This window comes from Malus domestica, chromosome 04 (genome assembly GCF_042453785.1).
Source record: "Malus domestica chromosome 04, GDT2T_hap1".
In the NCBI taxonomy this organism is placed as follows: domain Eukaryota; kingdom Viridiplantae; phylum Streptophyta; class Magnoliopsida; order Rosales; family Rosaceae; genus Malus; species Malus domestica.
The window spans coordinates 28,287,686-28,311,608 of record NC_091664.1 but is presented as its reverse complement, the minus strand read 5'-3'; the positions used below and the strand labels follow the sequence as shown (position 1 = coordinate 28,311,608).

The 23,923-nt window shown below is 48.2% G+C and overlaps 5 protein-coding genes across 5 annotated transcripts; 2 read left to right on the top strand and 3 right to left on the bottom strand.

Moving 5' to 3' along the window:
* Positions 1 to 863: 863 nt before the first annotated feature.
* Positions 864 to 1,274, bottom strand: LOC103408616 (uncharacterized). Its single transcript, XM_008347453.4, has one exon. The coding sequence runs from the start codon at positions 1,272 to 1,274 to the stop codon at positions 864 to 866; it is 411 nt and encodes a 136-aa protein (XP_008345675.3).
* Positions 1,275 to 1,468: 194 nt separating this feature from the next.
* LOC103408539 (autophagy-related protein 18a-like) lies at positions 1,469 to 3,945 on the top strand. The gene is made up of 4 exons (XM_008347382.4): positions 1,469 to 2,260; positions 2,701 to 2,914; positions 3,256 to 3,397; positions 3,566 to 3,945. The coding sequence occupies exons 1-4, from the start codon at positions 1,532 to 1,534 to the stop codon at positions 3,654 to 3,656; spliced, it is 1,176 nt and encodes a 391-aa protein (XP_008345604.1). The 5' UTR covers positions 1,469 to 1,531; the 3' UTR covers positions 3,657 to 3,945.
* On the bottom strand, positions 3,897 to 6,932 carry LOC103408538 (putative protease Do-like 14). The gene is made up of 10 exons (XM_008347381.4): positions 6,790 to 6,932; positions 6,613 to 6,700; positions 6,069 to 6,323; positions 5,829 to 5,956; positions 5,497 to 5,708; positions 5,209 to 5,290; positions 4,968 to 5,110; positions 4,734 to 4,854; positions 4,354 to 4,446; positions 3,897 to 4,172 (listed from the first exon to the last, which is right to left on the bottom strand). The coding sequence occupies exons 1-10, from the start codon at positions 6,802 to 6,804 to the stop codon at positions 4,056 to 4,058; spliced, it is 1,254 nt and encodes a 417-aa protein (XP_008345603.3). The 5' UTR covers positions 6,805 to 6,932; the 3' UTR covers positions 3,897 to 4,055.
* Positions 6,933 to 7,165: 233 nt separating this feature from the next.
* On the bottom strand, positions 7,166 to 8,107 carry LOC103408540 (histone H2A.1). Its single transcript, XM_008347383.4, has 2 exons — positions 7,684 to 8,107; positions 7,166 to 7,586 (listed from the first exon to the last, which is right to left on the bottom strand). Exons 1-2 carry the CDS (start codon positions 7,885 to 7,887, stop codon positions 7,341 to 7,343), a joined length of 450 nt encoding a protein of 149 aa, XP_008345605.3. The 5' UTR covers positions 7,888 to 8,107; the 3' UTR covers positions 7,166 to 7,340.
* Positions 8,108 to 12,851: 4,744 nt separating this feature from the next.
* LOC139195091 (uncharacterized) lies at positions 12,852 to 15,018 on the top strand. The gene is made up of 2 exons (XM_070820284.1): positions 12,852 to 13,203; positions 14,204 to 15,018. Exons 1-2 carry the CDS (start codon positions 12,852 to 12,854, stop codon positions 15,016 to 15,018), a joined length of 1,167 nt encoding a protein of 388 aa, XP_070676385.1.
* Positions 15,019 to 23,923: the final 8,905 nt, after the last annotated feature.

Below are 23,923 nucleotides of genomic sequence, written 5' to 3'. Positions count from 1 at the left end.
CAATTTCAACAACTCTCAAGATCCCCCACAAGCACGTCAGCTACGGCCTCCGATCGTCGAGCGGAAACCCCAGGGGACCATCAATTTCGGTGACAAGTTTTCGGTTCCGGTTCCAGAGCCCCAGAAGAAAGTCCACGAGCCCGTGATGGCAAACCGGACCGGACATCCCGGTGGTGGGTACCCGCCACCGCAGCAAGTTGTGCAGCCGCAGAAGCCTAAGAGGGGTGGAGGAGGGCGGCAGCAAGTTGTGCAGCGGCAGCAAGTTGTGCCGCGGCAGCAAGTTGTGCAGAGGCAGCAAGTTGTGCAGCGGCAGCAAGTTGCGCCGCGGCAGCAAGTTGCGCCGCGGCAGCAAGTTGCGCCGAGGCAGCAAGTTGTGCAGAGGCAGCAAGTTGTGCAGCGGCAGCAAGTTGTGCAGCGGCAGCAAGTTGTGCAGCGGCAGCAAGTTGTGCAGAGGCAGCAAGTTGTGCAGAGGCAGCAAGTTGTGCAGCGGCAGCAAGTTGTGCAGAGGCAGCAAGTTGTGCCGCGGCAGCAAGTTGTGCAAGTTTTGCAGCTGCAGCAAGTTGTGCAAGTTGTGCAGGCGCAGAAGCCTAAGAGGGGCGGATGAGGGAACATGGCGCTGGGTGTGGGAGCTGGGTTGCTGGGTGGATTCTTGATCGGGGAGATGAGTGGGAATGTGGATCCGCCGCAGCAAGTTGTGCAGAATCTCATGGCGCAGGGTGTAGATGCTGGGTTCCTGATCGGGAATATGTTTGGATCGGGGTGATGACTTTGTTGTTTGAGTTTTTTCAATAATCATCAGTGGATGTTGTGCCTATTCATTTTTCCACCAATTTTTTAGTTGTGCTGCCGAATGATTTTCACATTTAAGCCATTTTAGTTTGTATGTACGGCACAATGAAAATCTCAACATTACCGTCGAGGTCGGTCACGTTAGGGGCCTCCGAGTGCCTATTCATGTTAGGGGCGTTTTTGGCATAATTTGGGCCTCCGAGCTCCACAATCCGCCGCTCCCAATGTACCTTCTCTCGAATCAGCTTGTTGATCTCGTCGTTGAGGTCGCGGGTCCGGTGTTCCCCGAGGGCTTCGTTCTGGATCTCGGCGACTTTCCGGCCGATCTCCCCCATGATTTGCTGCCGCCATCTGGAGGCCTCGGCGAGGTCGCGGCACTCGGAGGCGAGGTAAGGGCGTCGCTCTTTTGGCTTCTTCTTCTCTTCGGCCTTGAGGGCAATGAACCGATTGAGCATCGACTGCGCTTTCTCTTCGTTACGAGCCATTGCGATTGATTTGCAGTAGAGATTGATTCAGGCGAGAAAAGTCGATGAAATTTGATTAAACCCTAATTTGATATACAGAGCGTGAGGTTTTGGAGAAAATTGGGGATTTTTTTTGTTCAACCGCAAGAGCGAAATAAATATAATCTTTTTAAATCGAAAAATCTCAAATTTATAAAATAAATATTTATATTAAAAGGTCGAAATACCCAAATTCCCAACACTTCCACCGCCCTTCTGATTTACTCACCACTCCCCACATGGCGCAGCCGCAGTCAGAGCAGCCTCCCAGTTCGGCCTCCGATTCCGAACCCGACGACTCCCGCTCTCCCTCCACCCACACGATCCCGAACCAAAACCCCAAGCTCCTCCACCTGTCCTTCAACCAGGACCACAGCTGCTTCTCCGTCGCCACGGACTCCGGATTCCGCGTCTACAACTGCGACCCCGTCCGCGAGCTCTTTCGCCGTGATTCCGATCAGCGGGGCGTCGGAATGGTCCAAATGCTCTTCCGCTACCAAATCCTCGCCCTGGTCGGAGGCGGACCCGACCCTCTCTACCCGCCCAACAAAGTCATGATGTGGGACGACAACGAGTCCCGGTGCATCGGCGAGCTCTCTTTCCGGTCGGAGGTCAGAGGCGTCAGGCTCCGCCGCGACCGAATCGTCGTCGTTTTGGAGCACAAAATCTTCCTCTACAATATCTCCGACTTAACGCTCGAGCATCAGATCGTGACCATCTCCAACCCTAAAGGACTGTGTGAGGTCTCGCAGGGTTCGGGTCACCCCTTGCTGGTGTGCCCGGGGCTCCAAAAGGGTCAAGTTCGGGTCGACCATTACGGGTCAAAGCGGACCAAGTTTATCGCCGCCCACGATTCGAGGCTCGCTTGCTTGGGGCTCACGCAGGACGGCCGGCTCCTCGCTACGGCCAGCAGTAAAGGGACCTTGGTTCGGATTTTCAATGCTTTGGATGGTTCATTACTACAAGAGGTATTTAAATTTCAAATCTTTTACTCTGAATTTTCAAATTAATGTGTTTTTGGTGTTAGTCAAATCCGAATCGAATTCTCAGTGTCTGTTCTTCTGGGTTTGATTTCATGTGAATATGAGTGTGCTTTTGTCGAAGTTGACATTCATGTTTGATTAAGGTTTAGGATTGATTAAGGTTTTATGTTTCAATTGACTGGTTTGCGAACTTAGACATCGTTATCCAAGTTTGAGGGAAACCCGAAACCAAGCATGAGTTTGTCATAAACGTAAGGTGTTAACTCTGGCACTGGATGCTGCTGAGATGTGTGCTATATTTGTCGTCTGTTAGAATGTTTCGCTTCAGGAATCGTGTTCTTTACTACTCTGCGGAAAATATATATGAACGCTTCTGATCACTGGAAAGTATTTATATCTGACAACTTACTTGGTATCTTGTGCAGGTAAGGCGAGGAGCAGAGAGAGCAGAGATTTACAGTCTTGCTTTCTCTTCTGGTGCACAATGGCTAGCTGTGTCAAGTGACAAGGGCACCGTTCATGTTTTCAGCGTTAAGGTTGATTCGGGATCCTTGGGGTGTGAGAGATCACACAGACGCAGTGCATCAGAATCCAATCTTCCTAGTCCATCAGGCATTTCATCCCTCTCTTTCATGAAAGGTAACATACTTTGCATAGCTTATACTTGAGGGCTCTTCGGCGACAAAAATGAAAATTTGATTTTTTTTTTTTGCTTATCTTGTACTTCAACTAGTAGTTTCTCGTTCTAATTATTGCGAAATACTAAAAATTATCGGTTGGGGGGTTGAATATAGTGAAAATATTGCATCATGTAGCCTATTCTTGCTTCACGGTAACAGCTAGTTTGCCTTTTAACTTAAGCTTAACTTGCAGACCCTGTTTCTCGGAATATCCTATGCCTGCTGTGTGTTGGATTAACGTCAATTTTGAAATGAATGACAGTTGCGGATTCTGATCTTGGTCTTTCGGTTTCATTCTAGGTTTATCGTTCTCAGGCGTGCTGCCAAAGTATTTCAGCTCAGAATGGTCAGTGGCTAAATATCACTTGCAGGAAGGTTTGCGGTACATTGTTGCCTTTGGCCACCAGAAGAACACAGTAGTGATTCTCGGCATGGACGGAAGGTAAGGGAATTCGTTATTGTTTGTTGTTTTTTGTTTATATGTCTATTGATTCCGTGGAACTAGCTTCAACTAGGACGTTCTTGATTTTAGTTCGGAATCAACTTCATTCTTTTCTTAACCGCGTGTGAATATTACTCGTCTAATCCAATTATCGAATTGCCATTGCAGCTTCTACCGATGCCAGTTTGACCCCGAAAATGGAGGAGAGATGACTCAGATTGAATACTATAATTTTCTAAAGCCAGAAGAAACTTCCTGAACTAGTGCAAATACAGAGTTTAAATTATTTAGGGGTTGAGATTAGTACGTTATAAATATCTGAGGAGATGAGGAATGTGCTAGAGATTGTTCAACATCGGGGTTGCATGTATATAACAGTTGGTTAGTTTTTCTGGTAAATTTTCATCTCCACAGTCGCAAAAACAAGCGCAGTGACGTTTTAAGATTCATACATCAGACCCACATGGTGAGTTAAGGCTTTGATGTTGTTGCACGTCAATTTACAAAATGGTTCACATCAATATCAAGAGTGTTTTCTTTCAACCTTACACGAACGCGTGCTTACTAGCTGGCGAATACATATGCTCTTCTTCCTTTAAGTCACAGGATTACAGGAACCAAACTAACAACAAACATGTTGAAAACAAAAGGTTTTCGCTTACATATCTGAATTGGACTCCTCCGGGATCACTGTTAAGGTCACTATATCGTCTCTCGCTCGTATCACGACTACCCCGATGGGCACCCCGACTCGGTCCCCCATTATTTCAATGATCTGTAACAATTTCACTAGTCATATGAACCATCACATTGCATAATCATGTAACCAAGTCATATGCTAAAGTTTGGAGTGAATACTATTGATGTCTGCTCGGATAAATTTCAACAAAAACCAGCCATATGCCTAATTTGGTGATTTCAAAATGTAATGATATTATGATAAGGGTTCTGAGTACCTCCTTGATGCTTCCAACAGCGTTTCCATCAAATTCAATAACGACGTCGCCAGGACGGAACCCGGCTCGTTCAGCAGGAGACCCAGGAGTTACCTATAATACGACGAACAATGGGAAAATTATTAGATGATTGATCCAGCTATCTTAACAGTCAAACGTAATTACAAAATACTTGTGCGTGAACGTACGAAGAAAAAGCATCGTTTTCATATTTGTACATCACACACCCATTTAGAAAATACGGATACATAAAAAGGAACTCTTGGCAGATTGGGTACGAAAGTACGAAGTCATTTAAATGTCTTTGTGATTCAGAAACTGCCAAAGGATGGTATGGATATATTCCCCACCGCTGTGGAAGTAAGAAAATATGTACATACCATTGGCACAAGAATGCCTTTCTTCACGTTTGGAAATGTAGGATCTCTTTCTTTAAGCTGGGTGATGATCACCTCAGTGAGATCAACCATCTTTAGTCCAACCCAAGGCCGAACAACCCTCCTGCCAAACATGACTGGTTAGCTTCACAGATGCTTTCATAAAGGAAACCGATTTGTCATACAGTTATACTTTTAGAGTCCTAGAATATGAGTTTCATGCTGAAACAAGCGAACCCGCTTTTCTTGAAGTGCTCCATGATTTTGGTGACTGAATCAATTGGGAAGGCAAAACTCAATCCATCAGCAGCATAGACTTTCATAATATTAACACCAATCACTTCTCCGTCAATATTGACCAAAGGCCCCCCAGAATTTCCCTGCACCAGGCAAGTGAGATACCAGAAAAAAAGGAGCCAAATCTTAGACACATTCCATGGTCATTATTAAGGGACACACAAAATGAAGAGAGAGATACCGGGTTGATTGCACAATCTGTCTGTAAATACTCTCTCCGCACTCCACCAAGACCCAAGTCAGTGCTCTTTCGGTCAACACAACTACATTTCACAGAGAAAACAAAATGAGGAAACGACAAGAACAAGGATGCTTACCATTGTCAATTTTAGAGACAATGCTAGCTTTTCTTAACATCTATCATCTACATAACATGGAAGGGTTGAAATTGTTTCGTTGCTAGGAGTTTCATCTCATAACTGGTAAAAGAAAAGAACAACTCCTTATTACTCAAAATTATTATTTTTACCTTACAATACCAGCTGTGACGGTATTCTGAAGTGAAAGTGGACAGCCAACGGCTATCACCCAATCCCCAGGTTGAAGTTTACGCGAACTGCCTAGCTTTGCCGTTGGCAGTGGGGTTTTAGAATTTATCTTTACTATAGCCACATCAGATTGTAAATCTGCATTGACCACGGTACCCTCAAATGTTCTACCATCTTGCAAGGTGATATGGACCTGTACCAAGTTACACCAAACATCAAACCTACTGCATTTCGTAACTCAGTCTTACCACTCTTACCCCTTCCAATATGTAACAATGTGATATCTTAAATGACGAGAACTGGGATGTTGTACCTTCCCTTTGGATGAAGCTCTCAGGCCATAAAAATCAACTACAGTATGAGCACATGTTAAAATTGTACCGTCCTCATCAATAATAGTCCCAGAGCCTATACTCTTTCCCGGAGTGATCCCATATGCACCTACAAGACTCAGTTGACAAACTAGCATTATTGTCGATTTCTCGATAAAATACAACTACCTCAAATAAAAATGCAAAACCAGAAAAACAGAAAACCCAAAATCCGTTCTCACCCTCTGGAACAGAGATGTTGACAACAGCAGGACCGACCTTTGCAGCAGCCCTTGCGAAAGAATCTCTGCCCAAACATCCACAACATGGCTTAGGGGCCTCTTCGGATGGGGAAACACCAGAAATATCCTTCCTTATATCTGATGATGGAACTGAACTAGTTCCCACAGAAAACAGTGGACCCAATAGCCCCGTTTGCCATGGAAGCTGCAAGGATTCGCGCAATGGCGCAGTGATTGACACTGATGCCGTATAATCTAAAACCCAATTCATGAGCAATAATATGATTATTGTAGCTACAAACAAATGGACTAAAACCACATTTAATCAAATTAAAACCCCACTAATTTTTAGTTAAAATTTATAAATGTTAAGGCCAAAAACATCTCATATGAATTACGAATCTCGATCTCAATTAAAAGTTTGATCAATCAAAACCCAACATTTGACATCTCCTCAATTACCCACCAAGCAAAAAATGCTTGACAACAAGAAAAGACCAAAATTCAATTTGGAACAATAAAAAACAAAGAACTTGGAGCTCACCGGAGTTTCTGCTGCCGTCGGATAACAAAAAAGCCGACCCTGCAGCGGCGGCAATGGCGGCAATCCGGTACGGAGTTGAAAATTTTCTCTGCCGGATTCAGACAGGAAATTCATAAGTTTCTAGCGAAGTAACAAAATTGAAAAAAAAAATTAATTTAAATTAAACTGCGAGAATACCAGAAAATGGTTCATGAGTAAACAGAAAAAGAATGCTTCTTTATTGCGCCTGGAAATTTAGGAACGCAAAGCACCCCAAAAACCCGCCCTTTTACTTTTGGCGACGGTGCCTTAAACCTCAGAGACCAAAGTACTAGTAGCTTAATGGGCTCTTCGACCCACCGTGAAGTTTTAATGGGCTTTGGCCCATATCCCAATAGGTTACTAAGCTTCAAGCCCAACAAGGCACGAGGTACCCAAAAATTGCCATCAGAGGGTTAGGCCTTCCGGATGGTAATACAAGGGTTTTATGGTAAATAGCAAATTGGTACACAGTTAATAGAAAATAAATCAGGATTAACAACTCTTTTATCCTTAATCACATAGTAAGACGGAGTTTTAATCCACAAAACCAAAAGCTTTTCCATTGAAATTTTCAGATATACCCCTACTGCATTTTTGCACTACATACAATACATCCGGTTACGATCGCCTTAGTAAAAAGACCAAAATACCACTGAGCCTTACAGATCCCTACTGAGATTGATTAGTCCTAAAAAACGACATGCGTTTTAAGCCTTCTTTGGGGACTTTGCTGCCTTGGGAGACTTGGGCGCCTTCTCGCCTTCTTGGGAGCCAGAGGTCTTCTTCGGAAGCAAGACTGGATTGATGTTGGGGAGCACGCCGCCGCTTGCGATGGTCACGCCGGCGAGGAGCTTCCCCAGCTCCTCGTCGTTTCTCACCGCCAAAAGCAAGTGCCTCGGGTTGATTCGAGTCTTCTTGTTGTCACGCGCCGCGTTTCCCGCCAATTCCAGCACCTGATTTCAATCCGCCACCACGAATAAATTAGCAAAAGTTAAAAATATATATAAGCGGAGAATATTTAGATCTGAGAAACGTGGATCGGGAAATCACCTCGGCGGCGAGGTATTCGAGGACGGCGGCGAGGTAAATGGGAGCGCCGGTACCTGTACGCTGGGCGTAGCGTCCCTTTTTGAGGAAACGAGCGATACGGCCGACAGGGAATTGGAGGCCGGCTTTAACTGACTTGGACACCGACTTCTTCCTCTCTCCGCCTCTTCTTCCGCCGGCGCCCTTGGTGGCTTTCGTGGCTTCCATTCTCTCTGAGTTTTTGGGGAAACGAAAACGATTCGTTTAGGAGGGAAAACGAATTGTTGAAAACTGAAATGCGCTCGGACTTGAATTTTGGTCTGGAGTGTTTTGGTGCGTGGTGTTTTATAGTGGGGTTTGCCACGTTGGCGATCCAAGTGCTTTTGGGCTGGCCAATTGGATTGGTTTCAAACAAGGGAACGGTTCTGATTTTTTTATGAAGATGAACGGCTGTGAGTTAATGACATGCTGGCAATCCAAGTCCTTTTGTGGCAACTCGTTGGAGCACTGGATAATGCTTTTGGTTAAAGCGCTATTTACTCGTATTTTTTCCTTTCACATTGTCAATTTTTTATCATTAATATTTTTTAATTCTTTCGATTCGACAGTTGAAAATTGAAAAGTTTGAGAAGTAAAAATCGGTGGGTGTGGATAGCACCGGATGAGGATCCCATCCTGATCCAAATGGTGGGGATCCTCATATACTAACCGTTCATCGTATATCGTACGGTCAAAAATCATTAGAATTAAAAGTAAACATAAATAGTAACTGATGAAAACTGACCGCACGATATACGATAAATGGTTAAGATGTGAGGATCCCTAGAATCCCCACCATTTAGATCCAAATGGGATCCTCATCCAATAGCACCAACCTTTCTCGGAAGGTCAAAAAGGAAATACTTTTGTCCACCACCCTATTTATTCAGTGACAGTGATGTTTAGCACCCTATGTATCATCGTTAGATAAATTTAAATGGGTAAATATCAGTTTACTACCCTCAAGTTTCATGGTTTTCAACATTTAATACATGAAGTTTTTTTCATTCCAGAGTCATTCATAAAGTGTTAATTTTGGGACAATCTCATGCATCTGTTAAGTTTTCCGTTAGAACTTATGTTAACTGATGACGTGACACCCATGTGGACAATTACTGGATGCCACGTGTCAATATGGGCCCACTTTAAAAATAAAAAATAAAAACCACATCATCTTCTACCTCCCCCTAACCCGTCTCTTCCTTCTTTCCTCTACAACCCCCACCCTTTCTTCTCTCCTCTACAACCCCCACCCACCCTCCCTCCCTTCACTCATCTGCAACCCACACCACCCACCCTCTCTCATCTCCTCTGCAACCCGCACCACCCACCTCACACCAATGGTCCCACCCACCTACCAAATCAAAATCATAGCATCAATGGAACCTTAACCCTAACCCCCCAAAATTATCATCACCCTCATCTTTCCTTCTCTCCCTCTTTTCCTCTTTTCTTCTCCCTCTTAGAGCAAGTCCACCGGAGGACTTTTTGCCCAGCACCCAGCTGAAAAAATAGACCAAGACCCAGTGAATCCCCTCCAACCGACCCAATTGACTGACACCCAGCCCAAGCCAGTCTCTAGCCCAGCCCATTTTTGACTGACCAAGGTACTGGCTTGTTTGCTTTTTTGCACTGGCGCGTGGCCTTCACGCTCGCGTGGGCGCAAGTAGGAGACAAGAAATCAGGCGGCGGGGCCCGCGCGCAGGCGCACTCATACCACAACCCGGGCTCGGCGACGTGGCCCACTTGCAGCCATTGGATTTCCAATGGCTAGTTATTCTAGATCGTTGGATTGTCAACGGTAAAAAAAAAATTGAATTTCACTTTTAAAAAATACATAAACTTTTTAATAAATTTAGATATTATTATTATTATTATTATTTTTTTATAAATTCAGAAATAAAAAATAAAATTATTATTTTTTAATAAAATGGACTAGGCTATTTTTTGTTAGGGGTGGAGATGCTTTGGCCTATTACTGTTCACTGGAGTCTATTACTGTTCACTTGAGTGGATAAATGTGTTGGGTGCTGGCACAAAGTCCTTAGGGGTGGAATTGCTCTTAGAGTCGGAGCAGCAAAAAACCCACGCACGCTTAAATCATCATTTTCCAATTTCAATTCTCACTCTAAAAAAAAAAAAGGAAGAGAAAAGTGGGATTCTCTCTCCCTCTCCATTCTAGGGTTTCCGCTTCCGCCATTGCCACGCACGTTCACGCATTCTTTCCGCCACTACGACCATTGCTTGCTCCGAGCTTGCCAGAACTTTTGATTGCTGCCAATTGGGATTCTCCGATTCGGTGTCGTTTTTGGTAATTACGAGGTGTTTTGTTCGAACTCGAATGAAGGCTTCTTGTACGGACCATGGTGTAGGTGAGGTTCATCTGTTGCTTGATTTTTTATTTCAATTGTTTGAAGTGGTCGATTAAGCACTTATGCGAATTGCTCTTTAGGTGGTAGGGTTTTAGGTTGTGGTTTGCACTTTGATTAATTCAATTTTTTTTAGTTTTGTTTTGCTAAATTTGTGTCTGAATAAAATTATCATCACCCTCCTCACTATCTTTGTCGATCAAATCAGAAGCATCCTCGAGCTTTCCATCCAAATCAAAATCAGATCCAAAATCTTGGTCTGTGTATCTCATTCTTTCCACCAATTCCCCAATCAAAATTTTGGTGCGAGGTGGTTGGTGCGGGTTGCAGAGGGGACAAGGGAGGGAGGGTGGGTGGGGGTTGCAGAGGAGAGAAGAGAGGGTGGGGTTGTAGAGGAAAGAAGAAAGGGACGGGTAGGGGGGAGGTAGAAGATGATGTGGTAACAGATTGTTTCCTGGAGGGCAATGCTGGAGAAGATCGGAAGGCCTGCTGCCACCGACTTTACTAAACAACATTTCGAGCAACCTGTTCTGTCGCTCAGCAGAACTGACTATCGCATCATGCAGTTTGTCGATGCCTCGACTAAATGTCTGCTCGACTGACCGAGACTGCTCGTCTAGTCGCTTTCGGAGAAACGACCTCGTTGGTGGGTCAGATCCTTCACCACCATCCTCGTCGCAATCCTCTATTATCCCTTCATTGAGAACGCACGTGTTTCTGTTAGGGATCTCTAAACCACGGGGCTGACCGCCGAGATTAACTTCTCTCTCTCGGCGAGTCGCGCTCGTGGACTCAGGTGTCGCAGCGCTAAGGAGGTTCTGCGCCTGTGGCACACTCTGTCCTATGCTCTGACTCGGCAAATCGGCTGTCGACTTTCCCATAGCTGTTTTCTTTTTTACCAATCGTGTTTCAATTGGCATGAACTTCGTAGTTTAGCACTGGGTCCCACCGGGCGTGCCAAAATGTTGACCCTAGAAACTACAGAGCCTACGTGGCGCGCAGGCCGAGTATTTTCTAAGCTAACTACGTCCTTCGGTGATTGCGGGGCGTGCCAACTCGTCGGCCGAGCTCAGCCGAGGAGTAAATTTGTTGATGTTGCGTTGAGCGTGCTGATGACTTCTGTGTCTTGCGATTGCGGCCGAGGAAGGAACAATTCTCGGCCTCTTGGGTTCTGGAGCCTGAAGACAAGGCTGCTAAAATGCGAAGTTCACGAACCGAATTCGGCTTTCAACGTGCCGAATACAATAACCTGGTAACACCTTACTTCGCCGAAAAGGCTGATGAGATGACCTCGACCAATAAGAATTCAGAAATCCTTCTCGACCGAGACTTGGATAGGTAACCAGTCGTCCTCGCCGTAGTGCTGTTGATGCCAACGGAAGATGCTGCGAGATCGGCTGATTCTACGGTGACAGAGCTATCTATGCCGACTTAAGATATCACCAGTTGCTTTCACAGTGCTGTTGATGCCAACGGAAGATGTGTCAGCGAAAAAGAAAAAGAAAAATCACAAGTTGTGAGAGTTTGCGCAGGGCAATTTTGTATTGATTTTGTAGGGGCTTTTCCTGATGCACAGCGTCCCCTATTTATAGTACTGAACCTTGAGTCCGAGTTTACATCCTACTCGGACTAGGTTTCCATCTCCGGATCACCTCGACCAATCCTACACCTACTAGGACTATGAACCTAGTCCTTAGCTAAGCTGGATTAGTTTCCTGGATATCCGATCCCGTCGAGACTCCCCATTGCACTAGGATTCGTCCTAACCGCCCTAGGTTTGGACTCCCACGGGTTGACCGATCCATGGTCCTTTTGCCGCCTGGCCTCCTGGGCCGAGAGTGATCCTACCCTCGGCCCAAACTATTATTTTGGGCCCAAACATTGCCCCTCGCTTCTGAGGTCCTCGGCCTGAAACCTTCGGCCGAGTTTCGGCCTTGAAGAAGCGAATCTACCACTCAGGATCCTAATACCCGAGTTCCAAGGCGCATTTATTGAGCACGATCGCACGATCTTGAACCTGCTAACCCACTCGCCACGTGGCGTCTTCTAACATGGCCAATCCCCCGTAATGACGTCTAAGGCGTGCGGCAGCCTGAACCGTCTTGCCATCATGACCACTATCTCAATCCGCGAGCCACTACCTCAGTCCGTGAGCTCACTATCGTGCGGGCATCGAACCGTCTTTCGTCATTAATTTCGCCGTCACACGCAATCCTGCGCCCCCAAAACCCTGACCTTCGGTCTTCTCAACCGCATTTCCCAAATGTTCATCATGATCAACAATTTCTTCGGTCGATTTTGCCCTTTGTTTTGAATTTCGAACGATTGCTCTTCCCCCTATAACTCTATAAATACCGAGATTCCCTCATTTGTACCTTTACGCTCTCAAACCTCCTGAAATCCTCTGCCGTTGATTTCTAGTGCATTTCCCCTATTCCAAGTCTTCGTCTTTAAGTCCCCAACCCAGACAACCCTTTTACTCCGTGCTTCTTTCTCACAATGGCGTCCTTCATCTCCAAGCTTTCCAGGGAATGTGACCAACATCAGAAGATTTTTTATCGGAGCTCGATCAAGACCATCCGGTTTGAAAACGACATGAGCACCCAGTACCAAATCCTGGGTCCTCTCTTCAAGGCTACAATACCGCCGACTATCATCGGCCTTCTACAGGAGCACTGCCTAACACCCTTGCTTCAAGGGTTTGAATGGTCGCGATGGGATGCGGCTAAACCCCAGGGCTCTTGGCCCTCGACGACCACATCCTGGGCAGCCTGGGTCGTTCGAATGGAACGACTCTTCGGCGAGCAATGGAAGGCCCTTGGCATCTACGACGCCATCCTCCTTTCGTCTATGGAAATTGTCCCCGACAAGGAGCTTCTCCAAGCCGCTCTGTGCTTCTGGTGCTCAGCCACCAACACAATGGTCCTTCCTTTGGGTCCCATTGGTCTCACCATCCTGGATATCACTGCCATTCTGGGGACTTCGGCGACCGGGATCCCTGTCGACGCGACCCTCTCTGGGCATCCGTCGAATATCGACCTGAAAACGCTCTTCGACCGTCGGGCCTCCGAGACCTTGAACCGTGACGGTCATATCCCGTCGAAGGAAGATATTCAGAAGCTCCACAAGAACTTCTGTAATTACAACACCCTCTATCTCCACTTCGCCGGCCGAGGAGAAGAGGACCTGCGAGAGGAAGAGCATGAAGCCTTCCTCTTCTACTGGTACAACAAATACATTTGTTGTACCAAGTCAAACAAGTGTTTGGTCGAGAACATGCCGGTAGCCGAAGCCCTGGCTAGTGGTCACGTCTTGGCACTGAGTTCCAACATTCTCGCCCAACTTTTCCGCTGCCTGGCCGAGGCGACCCTCCACAAGGTCGACCCACACCAGAATGGTCCTCTCTGGGTCTTCCAACTCTGGTTGCAGGTATACTTTGCCTCCCTTCGGCCGGCCATAGCTGAATTCTCACCAACAGAGGCGATTGGGCCTCAACTGGCCTCTCGACCGACACCTCCCCATCAAGCCGAAGAGGTATTTCGGTACCTCTTCGCCCTTGACGACTTCTCCAACGACGAGTTCCTAATATGTCGTCGTCGAGACTACCCTTCCTCCATCAGGCTGCCTACCTCCCCATGGAGCGCAGAGGAAGACGCCGATCTTCGTCAGACCTGGGGGTCGTTTGTGCTTGCCCGTGACCTCCCTCTCGGCTGTGATGGGAAACGGTCAGGTTGGGAAGTATATCATCCGAACTTCCTTGCCCGACAGCTCGGCTACCTTCAGGGCTGCCCTATCCCCCTTCTCTCCTCCCGAACGGTCCTAAGCCGTGGACGCGAACCTCGTTCCTCTGAGAATGAGTGTAGAACCGCCGTGAGGGAGTTCCAAGAGCGCTGCCAAAAATTCCGCCTTCGACCAGCCACCCCGGAAACCCATTGCACCGACACCTTTGGTGAGTGGTGGGAGAAATACACCCAGGAATTCTTTGGTGCGCCGGTCGGAGAGGTGCTTAGCAGACTCTTCGGTGACCGGCCTAAGAAGGCCTCGGCCCCTCATCCTCAAGGTACCTGTTCCACTTTCCTCATTTCCATCAACCTTGCATATTGATTTGCCTTACTGAATTGTCTTTATCTTTTTAGGTAGTCGGCCTTTGAGAAAGACGGAGGCAGTTGCCGCTGCCACGGCCGGGAAAAAATCGGTCGTGGCCCAAAAGGACAAACCCGCTGGTAGGGCCGTGATGATCAAACGGCCTCGCCAAGAGGCCGAGCCGGCTGTCAAGCCTTCCCCGCCTGCTAAGCGGGTTAAACAAATGGCGAAGAAAGGTGCACGGGAGATCCACGTTATCTCCAGTCACACGACGACTCCCAGTGCTTCCCCTTCTCCCGCCGCCGGTCATTCTGGGGTCGAGAAACAGCCGGCTTTGGCCGCAGAGACGGCCCCAGCGCGGCCTGCCTCTGTGGCCGGCGCATCAATTGTCCCTCCCTCTATCGAGAAGGCACCTGTCTCACAACAGGCGGTTTCTACGACCGAGGGAACCTCTCCCAAGAATCCAACGCCCTCGGTCCTCGTGTTGGAAGAGAGTGAGGGGAGCGACGAGGTCCCGCTGGCGCATCGTCCTCATACTCGTCGACAACCTCCTCCAGTATCCGAGATGGCGGTTCAAACCGGCCCCTCCTCGGCTAATCGTGGCAAGCGCACGGTCGAGGAACCGACCCCGGTGGCCGAACCTCTCGTTCCTTCTCAGGACCAGGACGTCCCTGCCTCCTCTGAAGCAGCTGCGCCAGTCGGCCCATCGGCAGCCGACCGTGGCAAACGGCTGCTCGAGGAACCCGAGGCCACGGCGGAATCGCCGGTCCATCCTCAAGACCAAGGCTTCCACATTCCTCCACAAGAGGTTACCTCGGCTTTTGTAAGTACCTTCAATTGTCTCCTCCTGATTGCTTTTCTGCTTTAGAATTCTAAACAAGGAAAATACTAAATGTCAGGTGCCTGTACATTCTTTTCACCGTCAATTCTATGCGCCGAAGGGCGTTATCTATATTTCCTGGCCGCCTCAGTGGCCATCAAACGTAGATAACTTCCATAGGCCGCGTGAAGTGAGAAGCAATCTGAGACACTGGGCTCGGCCATTGAGTTCTTTAGGTTCGAGCAACGATCCTGGGGACATGGCCGAGGTCTCCTCTCGGCAGGTTAAAAAAAATGACACATTCTTGCTATTCTTATCATGACTTCCTCTAAGCTTAACCTTGTCTATTCGTGCAGGCTTCATGGGAGGTTGAATTCAAAGCCCTCCTTTCCAGCACGACTGCAGAGTCCGGCCCTTCGGCCGCTCCGACTGAGGCTGCCGATCCAAGCGCCTTAACCCAGTTGCGGGAAGTCCTGTCGCTCTCATCTTCGCAAGTACTTGAACGCAACGGTCTTGATCTGCTCGGCGTGTGTCTGAACGACCTTGGAGCCGACGGTCGCCTGAGCGGAGATGCCATTGTTCGGGCATCGTCTGCCTTGGAGCGCATTCGGGAGACATTTAGTATCTTCCAGACTGCGCTGAAGGCCGAACAAGACCTGCAAGCCGCCACGGCCGTTCAAGACACCCTCCGTCCGAAGATTGACGATCTACGGGCAAAAGGAGAAGCGTTAGCCGAGCTCGACCGTCAGATGGCCGAACTAGCAAAACGCCGGTCGGCCATTGCTTCTGAGCTTGCGAGGGACTTCGAGTCAGGTGGGAATGATCGCCTAACTGAGTATGCGGCGGCCAAAAAACGGGTCGAGCGGCTGAAGCTGGACAAAAAGAATCGGCAAGCCGAAGTCATCATGGCCGACGTGCGGTGGTTGGAATTGAAGGCTCTGCTCAGCACTCTTCTTCCCTCGTCTCCTTGAATGTATTCGACCTAATCATTTTTGTAATACCTATCAATCTTAATGGAATGATTTTTTTTTGTACTGGTACAACAATTTTTTATTCACGCATTTCCCATGTGACCGGATAGTATTTCTTCAAGAACTTCCCATTAATCGGTAATTTGTGAACTACTCCAGTCCGGTCTTTAAGATGATACGCCCCTTTGCCGTATACTTTATGCACAATGAACGGCCCTTCCCAATTCGGCGACCACTTGCCGAACCTAGGATCTTTTAATCCTATGGGCAACACCGTTTGCCACACCAATTCACCCTCGCCGAACGTTTTCTGTCGCACCTTCTGATTATAGCCTCGCTCGGCAATCTGTTTTTGTACCACCAGTAAGTTATAAGCATCAAGTCGTGCCTCTTCCAAATCTTCCAGTCCCTGTCTCATGGACTGATTATATTCGGCGCTAAACAAACTACTTTGTTCAATTAATCGCAACGAATTTATGCTCAACTCGACTGGTAGCACCGCATCGTGTCCGTAGGTTAATGCGTATGGGGTTGTTGCAGTCGCCGATCGGGGCGACGTTCGGTATGCCCATAATGCCTCGTTTAACTTCAAATGCCACATGCCAGGCCTTTCTTTTATTATTTTCTCGAGGATGCCGATCAACACTTTATTACTTGCCTCGGCCTGCCCATTCGCCTGTGGATAATACGGTGTAGACTGTTCCAGCCGAATTTTTAAATTGGCCGTGTATTCTTTGAACCTTTCGGCTGTGAAGATTGTTCCATTGTCAGTTATGATCGTTTCTGGAACACCGAATCGGGTCACAATGTGTTCCTCCACGAAATCGCAAACTTCTTTAGATGTTAACTCGGCATATGATTTTGCTTCGACCCACTTAGTGAAGTAATCAGTTGCGACCATTATCCATGCATGCTTAGCAGCTCCGGAAGTCGGCATGATTTTGCCGATTACATCCATGGCCCATCCTCTAAACGGCCACGGCTTAATGACCGAATGTAGTGATTCGGCCGGGACCCTTTGTATAGGCCCGTGGATTTGGCACTGCACGCATCCTCGTGCAAACTCGATACAATCTTTCAGTATTCTCGGCCAAAAATAACCGTGTCGTCGGAGTAGCCATCGCATTTTTCGTCCAGACTGGTGAGCTCCGCATACCCCTTCATGAACCTCTGCGATCGCTCGAGCACTCTCTTGGGGGCCGAGGCATAGCAATAACAAACCATCTTCGCCTTTTCGGTACAACTCGTTCTGGTACGTGACATAATTCGTGGCGTGAACCCGTGTCCTGTGACTATGTTTTCCGTTAGGATTGTCAAGGTACTGCATAATGGGCTTTCTCCAATCATCTAGTACTGCCTCGGCCACGCAAATTTCTATAGAGTCCTGCCGATCTAACAACGAAGGCAAGGACATGACCCTGGTGCGTATCACATTGTCTCGACGGAGGATTTGCTGATCAACCAAGGCCGGGTATAATTGTCGTAATATTGGTATCTCCCGGCCTAGCTTGCCCCCCAGGAGTTGTGCACCGGAGGCGATTTGAGCCAACTCGTCTGCGTCGGTATTATGAACCCGAGAAACATGCTCGAATGTAACACCGTCAAAAGACTCGGCCAAATAGCTGGCGACCATGTGGTAAGGCGCCAGAGTACAACTCATGCAGCGAAAAGACCCATTAATTTGGTTAATCACTAATTCAGAATCCCCGAGGACGAGGACACGAGTGGCGTGTAAGTCAAGAAGGAGGCCCAGACCAATGACCAGTGCCTCGTATTCGGCCTGATTATTGGTGCAGTCGAAATCCAATTTGAGCGAAAAATACCAACGATCGTTGTGGGGAGATTGAATGACGATGCCTGCGCCGGCCGAGGACGAAGTACTAGAACCATCGAAATACATCGTCCAATAGTTGTCGCGGGTCACCACCATGCCGATTTCGATGTCAGCACTCCCAAACCCGTAAGGCGAAGGGTGCTGGGCAAGGAAATCGGCCAATGCCTGTCCCTTCACAGCTTTTTGCGGCACGTATTGCAAACTGAACTCGGACAACGCCATCGTCCATTTCCCAATTCGGCCCTTCACAATTGGCCGGGTAAGCATGTACCGGATAACGTCGGTCTGGGCAATGACTTGGGTGACCGACGGGAGCATGTAATGCCGAAGCTTGGATGCAGCGAAGAATACGGCGAGACAGAGCTTCTCAACGGCGGAATAATTGATCTCCGGATGACTCAGATTACGGCTGAGGTAGAAGATAGCCTGTTCCCGTCCGGCATCGTTGTCTTGCGCGAGAAGGCAACCAATGGACTCCTCGGCCGCCGAAATGTATAGCTTGAGAGGCTTACCGCGCCGAGGAGGGACCAGGACAGGTGGATTTGTGAGAGAAACCTTGATCTGTGTAAACGCCGCCTGATGCTCCTCATTCCACACGAACTTATCTGAGTCCTTGAGCTTCAAAAGTGTAGAAAACGCTTTCATCTTACCTGCCGAATTAGCAATAAATCGGCGTAAAAAATTGATCTGGCCGAGTAAGGATTGTAATTGCTTCTTCGTTGTTGGGGGTGGAGCATTGATGATTGCGCGAGCCTTATTCTCATCGACTTCAATCCCACGATGATGTACGAGAAAACCAAGAAAATTCCCGGCCGATACACCGAAGGCACACTTGGCAGGATTCATCTTGAGGTTGTGCTGACGCATGCGGAGGAAAGCCTGTCTGAGATCGTCCAGATGTGTCTGTCGGTGTTTAGATTTGACGACAACATCATCGATATAAACTTCGACGATGGTGCCAATTAAATCATGGAAGATAGTGTTCATCGCCCGTTGGTACGTGGCGCCGGCATTCTTGAGGCCGAATGGCATGACAACCCATTCGTAAGTGCCGAGTGCCCCCGGGCAACGGAAAGCGGTTTTGTGCACATCGGCTTCGGCAATAAATATTTGGTTGTACCCGGCATGTCCATCCATAAAGGACAAGATCACATGATTCGCCGCGGCATCGATTAACAAATCTGAAATCGGCATTGTATACTCATCTTTGGGCGTTGCCAGATTCAGATTTCGAAAATCGGTGCAGATGCGCAGTGCACCACTTTTCTTTAATACAGGAACAATATTCGCCAACCATTCGACATATCGAGCTGTCCGAATGAATCCGGCTTTCAAAAGCTGAACTAGTTCGTCCTTGATACTGAGTTGTACTTCGGTCGAGAATCGACGAGGTGGCTGACAGAAAGGCTTGAATCCGGGCTTAATACGTAATTCATGCTCGACCAGAGCACGATCTAAACCGGGCATTTCATGATAGCTCCAAGCAAAACAATCTTTGAATTCCGTAAGCAAGGCCCGCAACTCGTCCTTCATTTGTTGAGGAAGTAAAGCGCTAACAAACACAGGCCGTGGGTCACCGGCCGTCCCAACATTAATTTCTTCTAGGGGGTCCTTAACTTGGGGCCGATAATCCTCGAGCTCGGCCGGGGCGGCTCGAACTTGATCAAAAGATAGGGCAGGACCAGGATCCTCTTCGGCAAGGAATTCGACGAGGTTAACGCCTGAATTCGGTTGCCGAGATATAGTATACCAATGGGCCAGCAGTCGTTCCATCGTAGATGAAACCGCGGCCCTACGTTTGTCCTGGTCTGTGTCAGACATCAGACTCGGGGAGAAAATTGGCCAATCCGAGTCTCGCCGAATCCTGGTGGACAGTCTCGGCGCCAACCTCGATAGCTTTCTGAACCGAAATCCGAGTCGGCGGTCCGTCTTCATTAAAGCCTTGCAATGTAATGTAGCCGACGTGGTCATCATAATACCGGGCTTGGATCATGTTAGCTTCGAAGGGTTGGCTATCGGCCGGATGAACAGTGACCGATTTGCCGTCCCAAAAGACAAGCACTTGATACAACGAAGAAGGAATACAACTGGTTTGATGGATCCAATCTCGGCCGAGCAATGCATTATACTCGGTTTTGGAATCAACCACGAAAAAGGCGGTCATGTGGGTGCGACCAGCAATATTGACGGTTAACGGAAGTACCCCTTTGGTTTGGGACTTGTCGCCGACGAAACTACTCATTGTGATTCCTGACGGAATAAGCTCGTCATTCGAACGGCGTAAGGCCTTCATGATGTTCAGGGGCATGATATTGACGGTAGCCCCACAGTCGACAAAAACTTTAGAAACTGGATACCCCTCAATGTGGGCCGTCACATACAATGGCTTTAAATAGTGAAGTTTGGCCGACGATGAACGAGGGAACAATTCGGCCAAGGCAGCCTTTAAACCATCATCTTTTGTTGCTGACTCTCCTTCAGCAACCGACACAAAATCAATATGGCCGGGTTCTTCGGCAACCACATCTCCATCGAGGAAATTTGGTTGAGCCGTGCGTGATTGAAAATCGGCAGGTAACACATGGACCATACTGATTTCCATATTCTCCAGGACTGATGGGCCCATTGGGTCGATACCCTCCTTGCTCGGTTGGTCGGCAACGAACGATTCCGTTGCTGTCAAAGTTGGACAACAAGACTCCTCTGTTTCCTCTGTGATGGCTTCATTCGGCGGTGCTGCATCAGCGAGTCGTTGGTCCTGTGCGACCGCTTCAGGCAGGGTCAAAATTGACAGTGCTCTTGGGGCCAAAGCCTGAACCTGCTCTTGATAGTGGAGCCGGGCATCCCTGATGTCGAGATAAGCATCTAGACGTGCGACACGTGCAACTTCATCGGCCGTAAGGCCGAAGAGAGAAACAGCCGAAAATACCTCGAAGTGATCTCGTAAATACTGAAGGTCCTCCATCGAGAAAGGGAGGTCAGCTGCAACGATATCGGTGTACGGGTCAACTTCAAATCCAAAGACACGAGCTTCTCGGATATGCTGGAACCTTGCTTTTAATCCTGGATCTGAGGTCTTTTGGATGACTCGCTCGGCATCCGGACAAGTCAGGACCAGATCAATAGTGTCCTGGCATGCCTTCGGTAAACCATACAGATCGTTGGCCGAATGCTTCTTATGAAATTCTCGCATATATTCCAAGGCCTCCCCAAGAAATGGTGGATGCAAATTCCGTCGAATTTTGATCAAAGGTTCTTGTATAGCTGGCGGTGCGAATTTGCTTTCGGCCTCTTGTCTGAAAAACTCGAGTCGTGCCTTCATCTCCCCTGGCCGAAGAAGAAGTTTGATCCGTTTATCAGCCTCCTCGAACGTAGTTTCAACATCTCGGTCGACCAACCGTTTCCCTTGAACCAACTCTGTCATGATAGAGGGACTTGGTCGCTCATCATCGGGAGCAATTGTGTCCTTCGGCCGCCATTTAGGGACCGAAGTTTCATGGGTTGCCCGTCGGCGAGCCATGCAATCTATCCTTTGGTGCCTACGTTTCTGGGATTTGGACAGTGCCGTGTAAACTCCCCTCGAAGAATGATATGTATACCACCGTTGATCTTTAGGTTCAGGAGGTTTGAAGGTTTTCTGGCTCCGCGATGATTCTGAGTTGCTAGAATTGCGTTTGTAGTAATCATCGTCATAGAACGAATCATCAAAATCGAGGCGTCTCCGGACCGGGGGTATCTCTTCCATCCGTACTTTAGGACCAAGCCTGTCAAAAACCCCTTGATGTTGGCCTATCTTGGCAACATTCCGCCGGGTTGCGGCCACGGGTCGTTCCGTCCCAAGTAAAGGGGGCTTCTCCTCTGGCTCACTCTCGACCTTTGTTCTACATTTCCTGCACAAAACCGCCGTCCCGCTGTCTTCATCGGTAGTATAATCCATCATAGGTTTGACAACAGCGGGTCCTGTTAAAGCCGTAGGTGGTGCGTTTGAACGGAAATCGGCCATGAAGCGTGGCCGAGAATTCTGAGTCCGAAAACGTTGCGTCGTAACGACTTCGGCCTTCCCTTTCCCTTTGTCCTTAGGGAGGCACGCATCGACCATATTCACGGTTGCCGTGGGGAACGGATCAGCGTCAATACCCATCTTCTTCTCGGGAAATTTCAGTTTACCATTATCAATCCAGCTTTGGACGTTGTCACGAAATACGACACAATTGTTTGTCGTATGTTTGCTTGAATTATGATATTTGCAATACACATTTCCCTTAAGCTCTTCGGCCTTAGGAATGTTGTGACCAGGCCGAAGCTTGATAATTCTTGCGGACAACAGTTGGTCAAAAATTGCGTCAGCCTTGGTAATATCAAAAGTGTAAACCTTCGACGGTTTCAATGCTCCTTCGGTAGCCGAGCGACTTTTGACTTCTCTAGAATCAACCTGAGTCAACGCCTTGCAAACGTATGGCTTATCTATTACTATCTCGGCCGCATCCACACTAACACATTCATCCTCGGTGGACGCATAGTTGACAGTAGGATTCTTGTAAAGCGTCCCCCGAGATGGCGTTTTCGAAACCTTCTCCTCGCGAAGCAAATAGTCATACTGTTCGACATGTTGGGCTAATTCGTACATGTCCCGAAAATTTGCCCCCAAGAATTTCTTTTTATATTCGACGTCTAATCCGTTCAAAGCAAGCCTGACGAATTCTACTTCGGGTAAAGGTACTCGGCACCAATTCCTGGCTGACTTGAACCTAGTAAGATAATCCATTGGTGATTCATCAGATGCCTGAGCCATCCTTGCCAACGAAGAAACTGACATCTCCATTCCTGGCCGATAAAACTGCTCATGGAATTTCTCGACCAACTCTTCCCAGTTCTGGACGGAATTGGGGGGTAAATTAATGTACCAAGCGAATGCCGAGCCGGTCAATGAGAAGTTGAATAGCCGTAACTTATGAAAGTCACTATTAACATCTCCGCATTGCGCGGTAAAACGAGCCACGTGTTCTAACGAAGATAAGGACGATTCACCGGCAAAGAGGCTAAAATCTGGAATCTTGAAGCCTTTAGGGTATCCAAACGTTTCCACGTAAGCTGGGTACGGATGGATAAACTTAGGAAACTTCGGCCCCTTTTTCATGGCCGAGTCAATCATCCGCTGGACTTCGGTCATATCAACAGGTGCTGCTTCACTCCTCTGGTTGGTTCCGTCTGACCCGCTATTCGACCCTCCACCTTTTTCCAATTCAATTGGTTTGGGGCGAGCAGGAATAGGTTCGGCCGGTACAATTGGTAACGGATTGTTTCCTGGAGGGCAATGCTGGAGAAGATCGGAAGGCCTGCTGCCACCGACTTTACTAAACAACATTTCGAGCAACCTGTTCTGTCGCTCAGCAGAACTGACTATCGCATCATGCAGTTTGTCGATGCCTCGACTAAATGTCTGCTCGACTAACCGAGACTGCTCGTCTAGTCGCTTTCGGAGAAACGACCTCGTTGGTGGGTCAGATCCTTCACCACCATCCTCGTCGCAATCCTCTATTATCCCTTCATTGAGAACGCACGTGTTTCTGTTAGGGATCTCTAAACCACGGGGCTGACCGCCGAGATTAACTTCTCTCTCTCGGCGAGTCGCGCTCGTGGACTCAGGTGTCGCAGCGCTGAGGAGGTTCTGCGCCTGTGGCACACTCTGTCCTATGCTCTGACTCGGCAAATCGGTTGTCGACTTTCCCATAGCTGTTTTCTTTTTTACCGATCGTGTTTCAATTGGCATGAACTTCGTAGTTTAGCACTGGGTCCCACCGGGCGTGCCAAAATGTTGACCCTAGAAACTACAGAGCCTACGTGGCGCGCAGGTCGAGTATTTTCTAAGCTAACTACGTCCTTCGGTGATTGCGGGGCGTGCCAACTCGTCGGCCGAGCTCGGCTGAGGAGTAAATTTGTTGATGTTGCGTTGAGCGCGCTAATGACTTCTGTGTCTTGCGATTGCGGCCGAGGAAGGAACAATTCTCGGCCTCTTGGGTTCTGGAGCCTGAAGACAAGGCTGCTAAAATGCGAAGTTCACGAACCGAATTCGGCTTTCAACGTGCCGAATACAATAACCTGGTAACACCTTACTTCGCCGAGAAGGCTGATGAGATGACCTCGACCA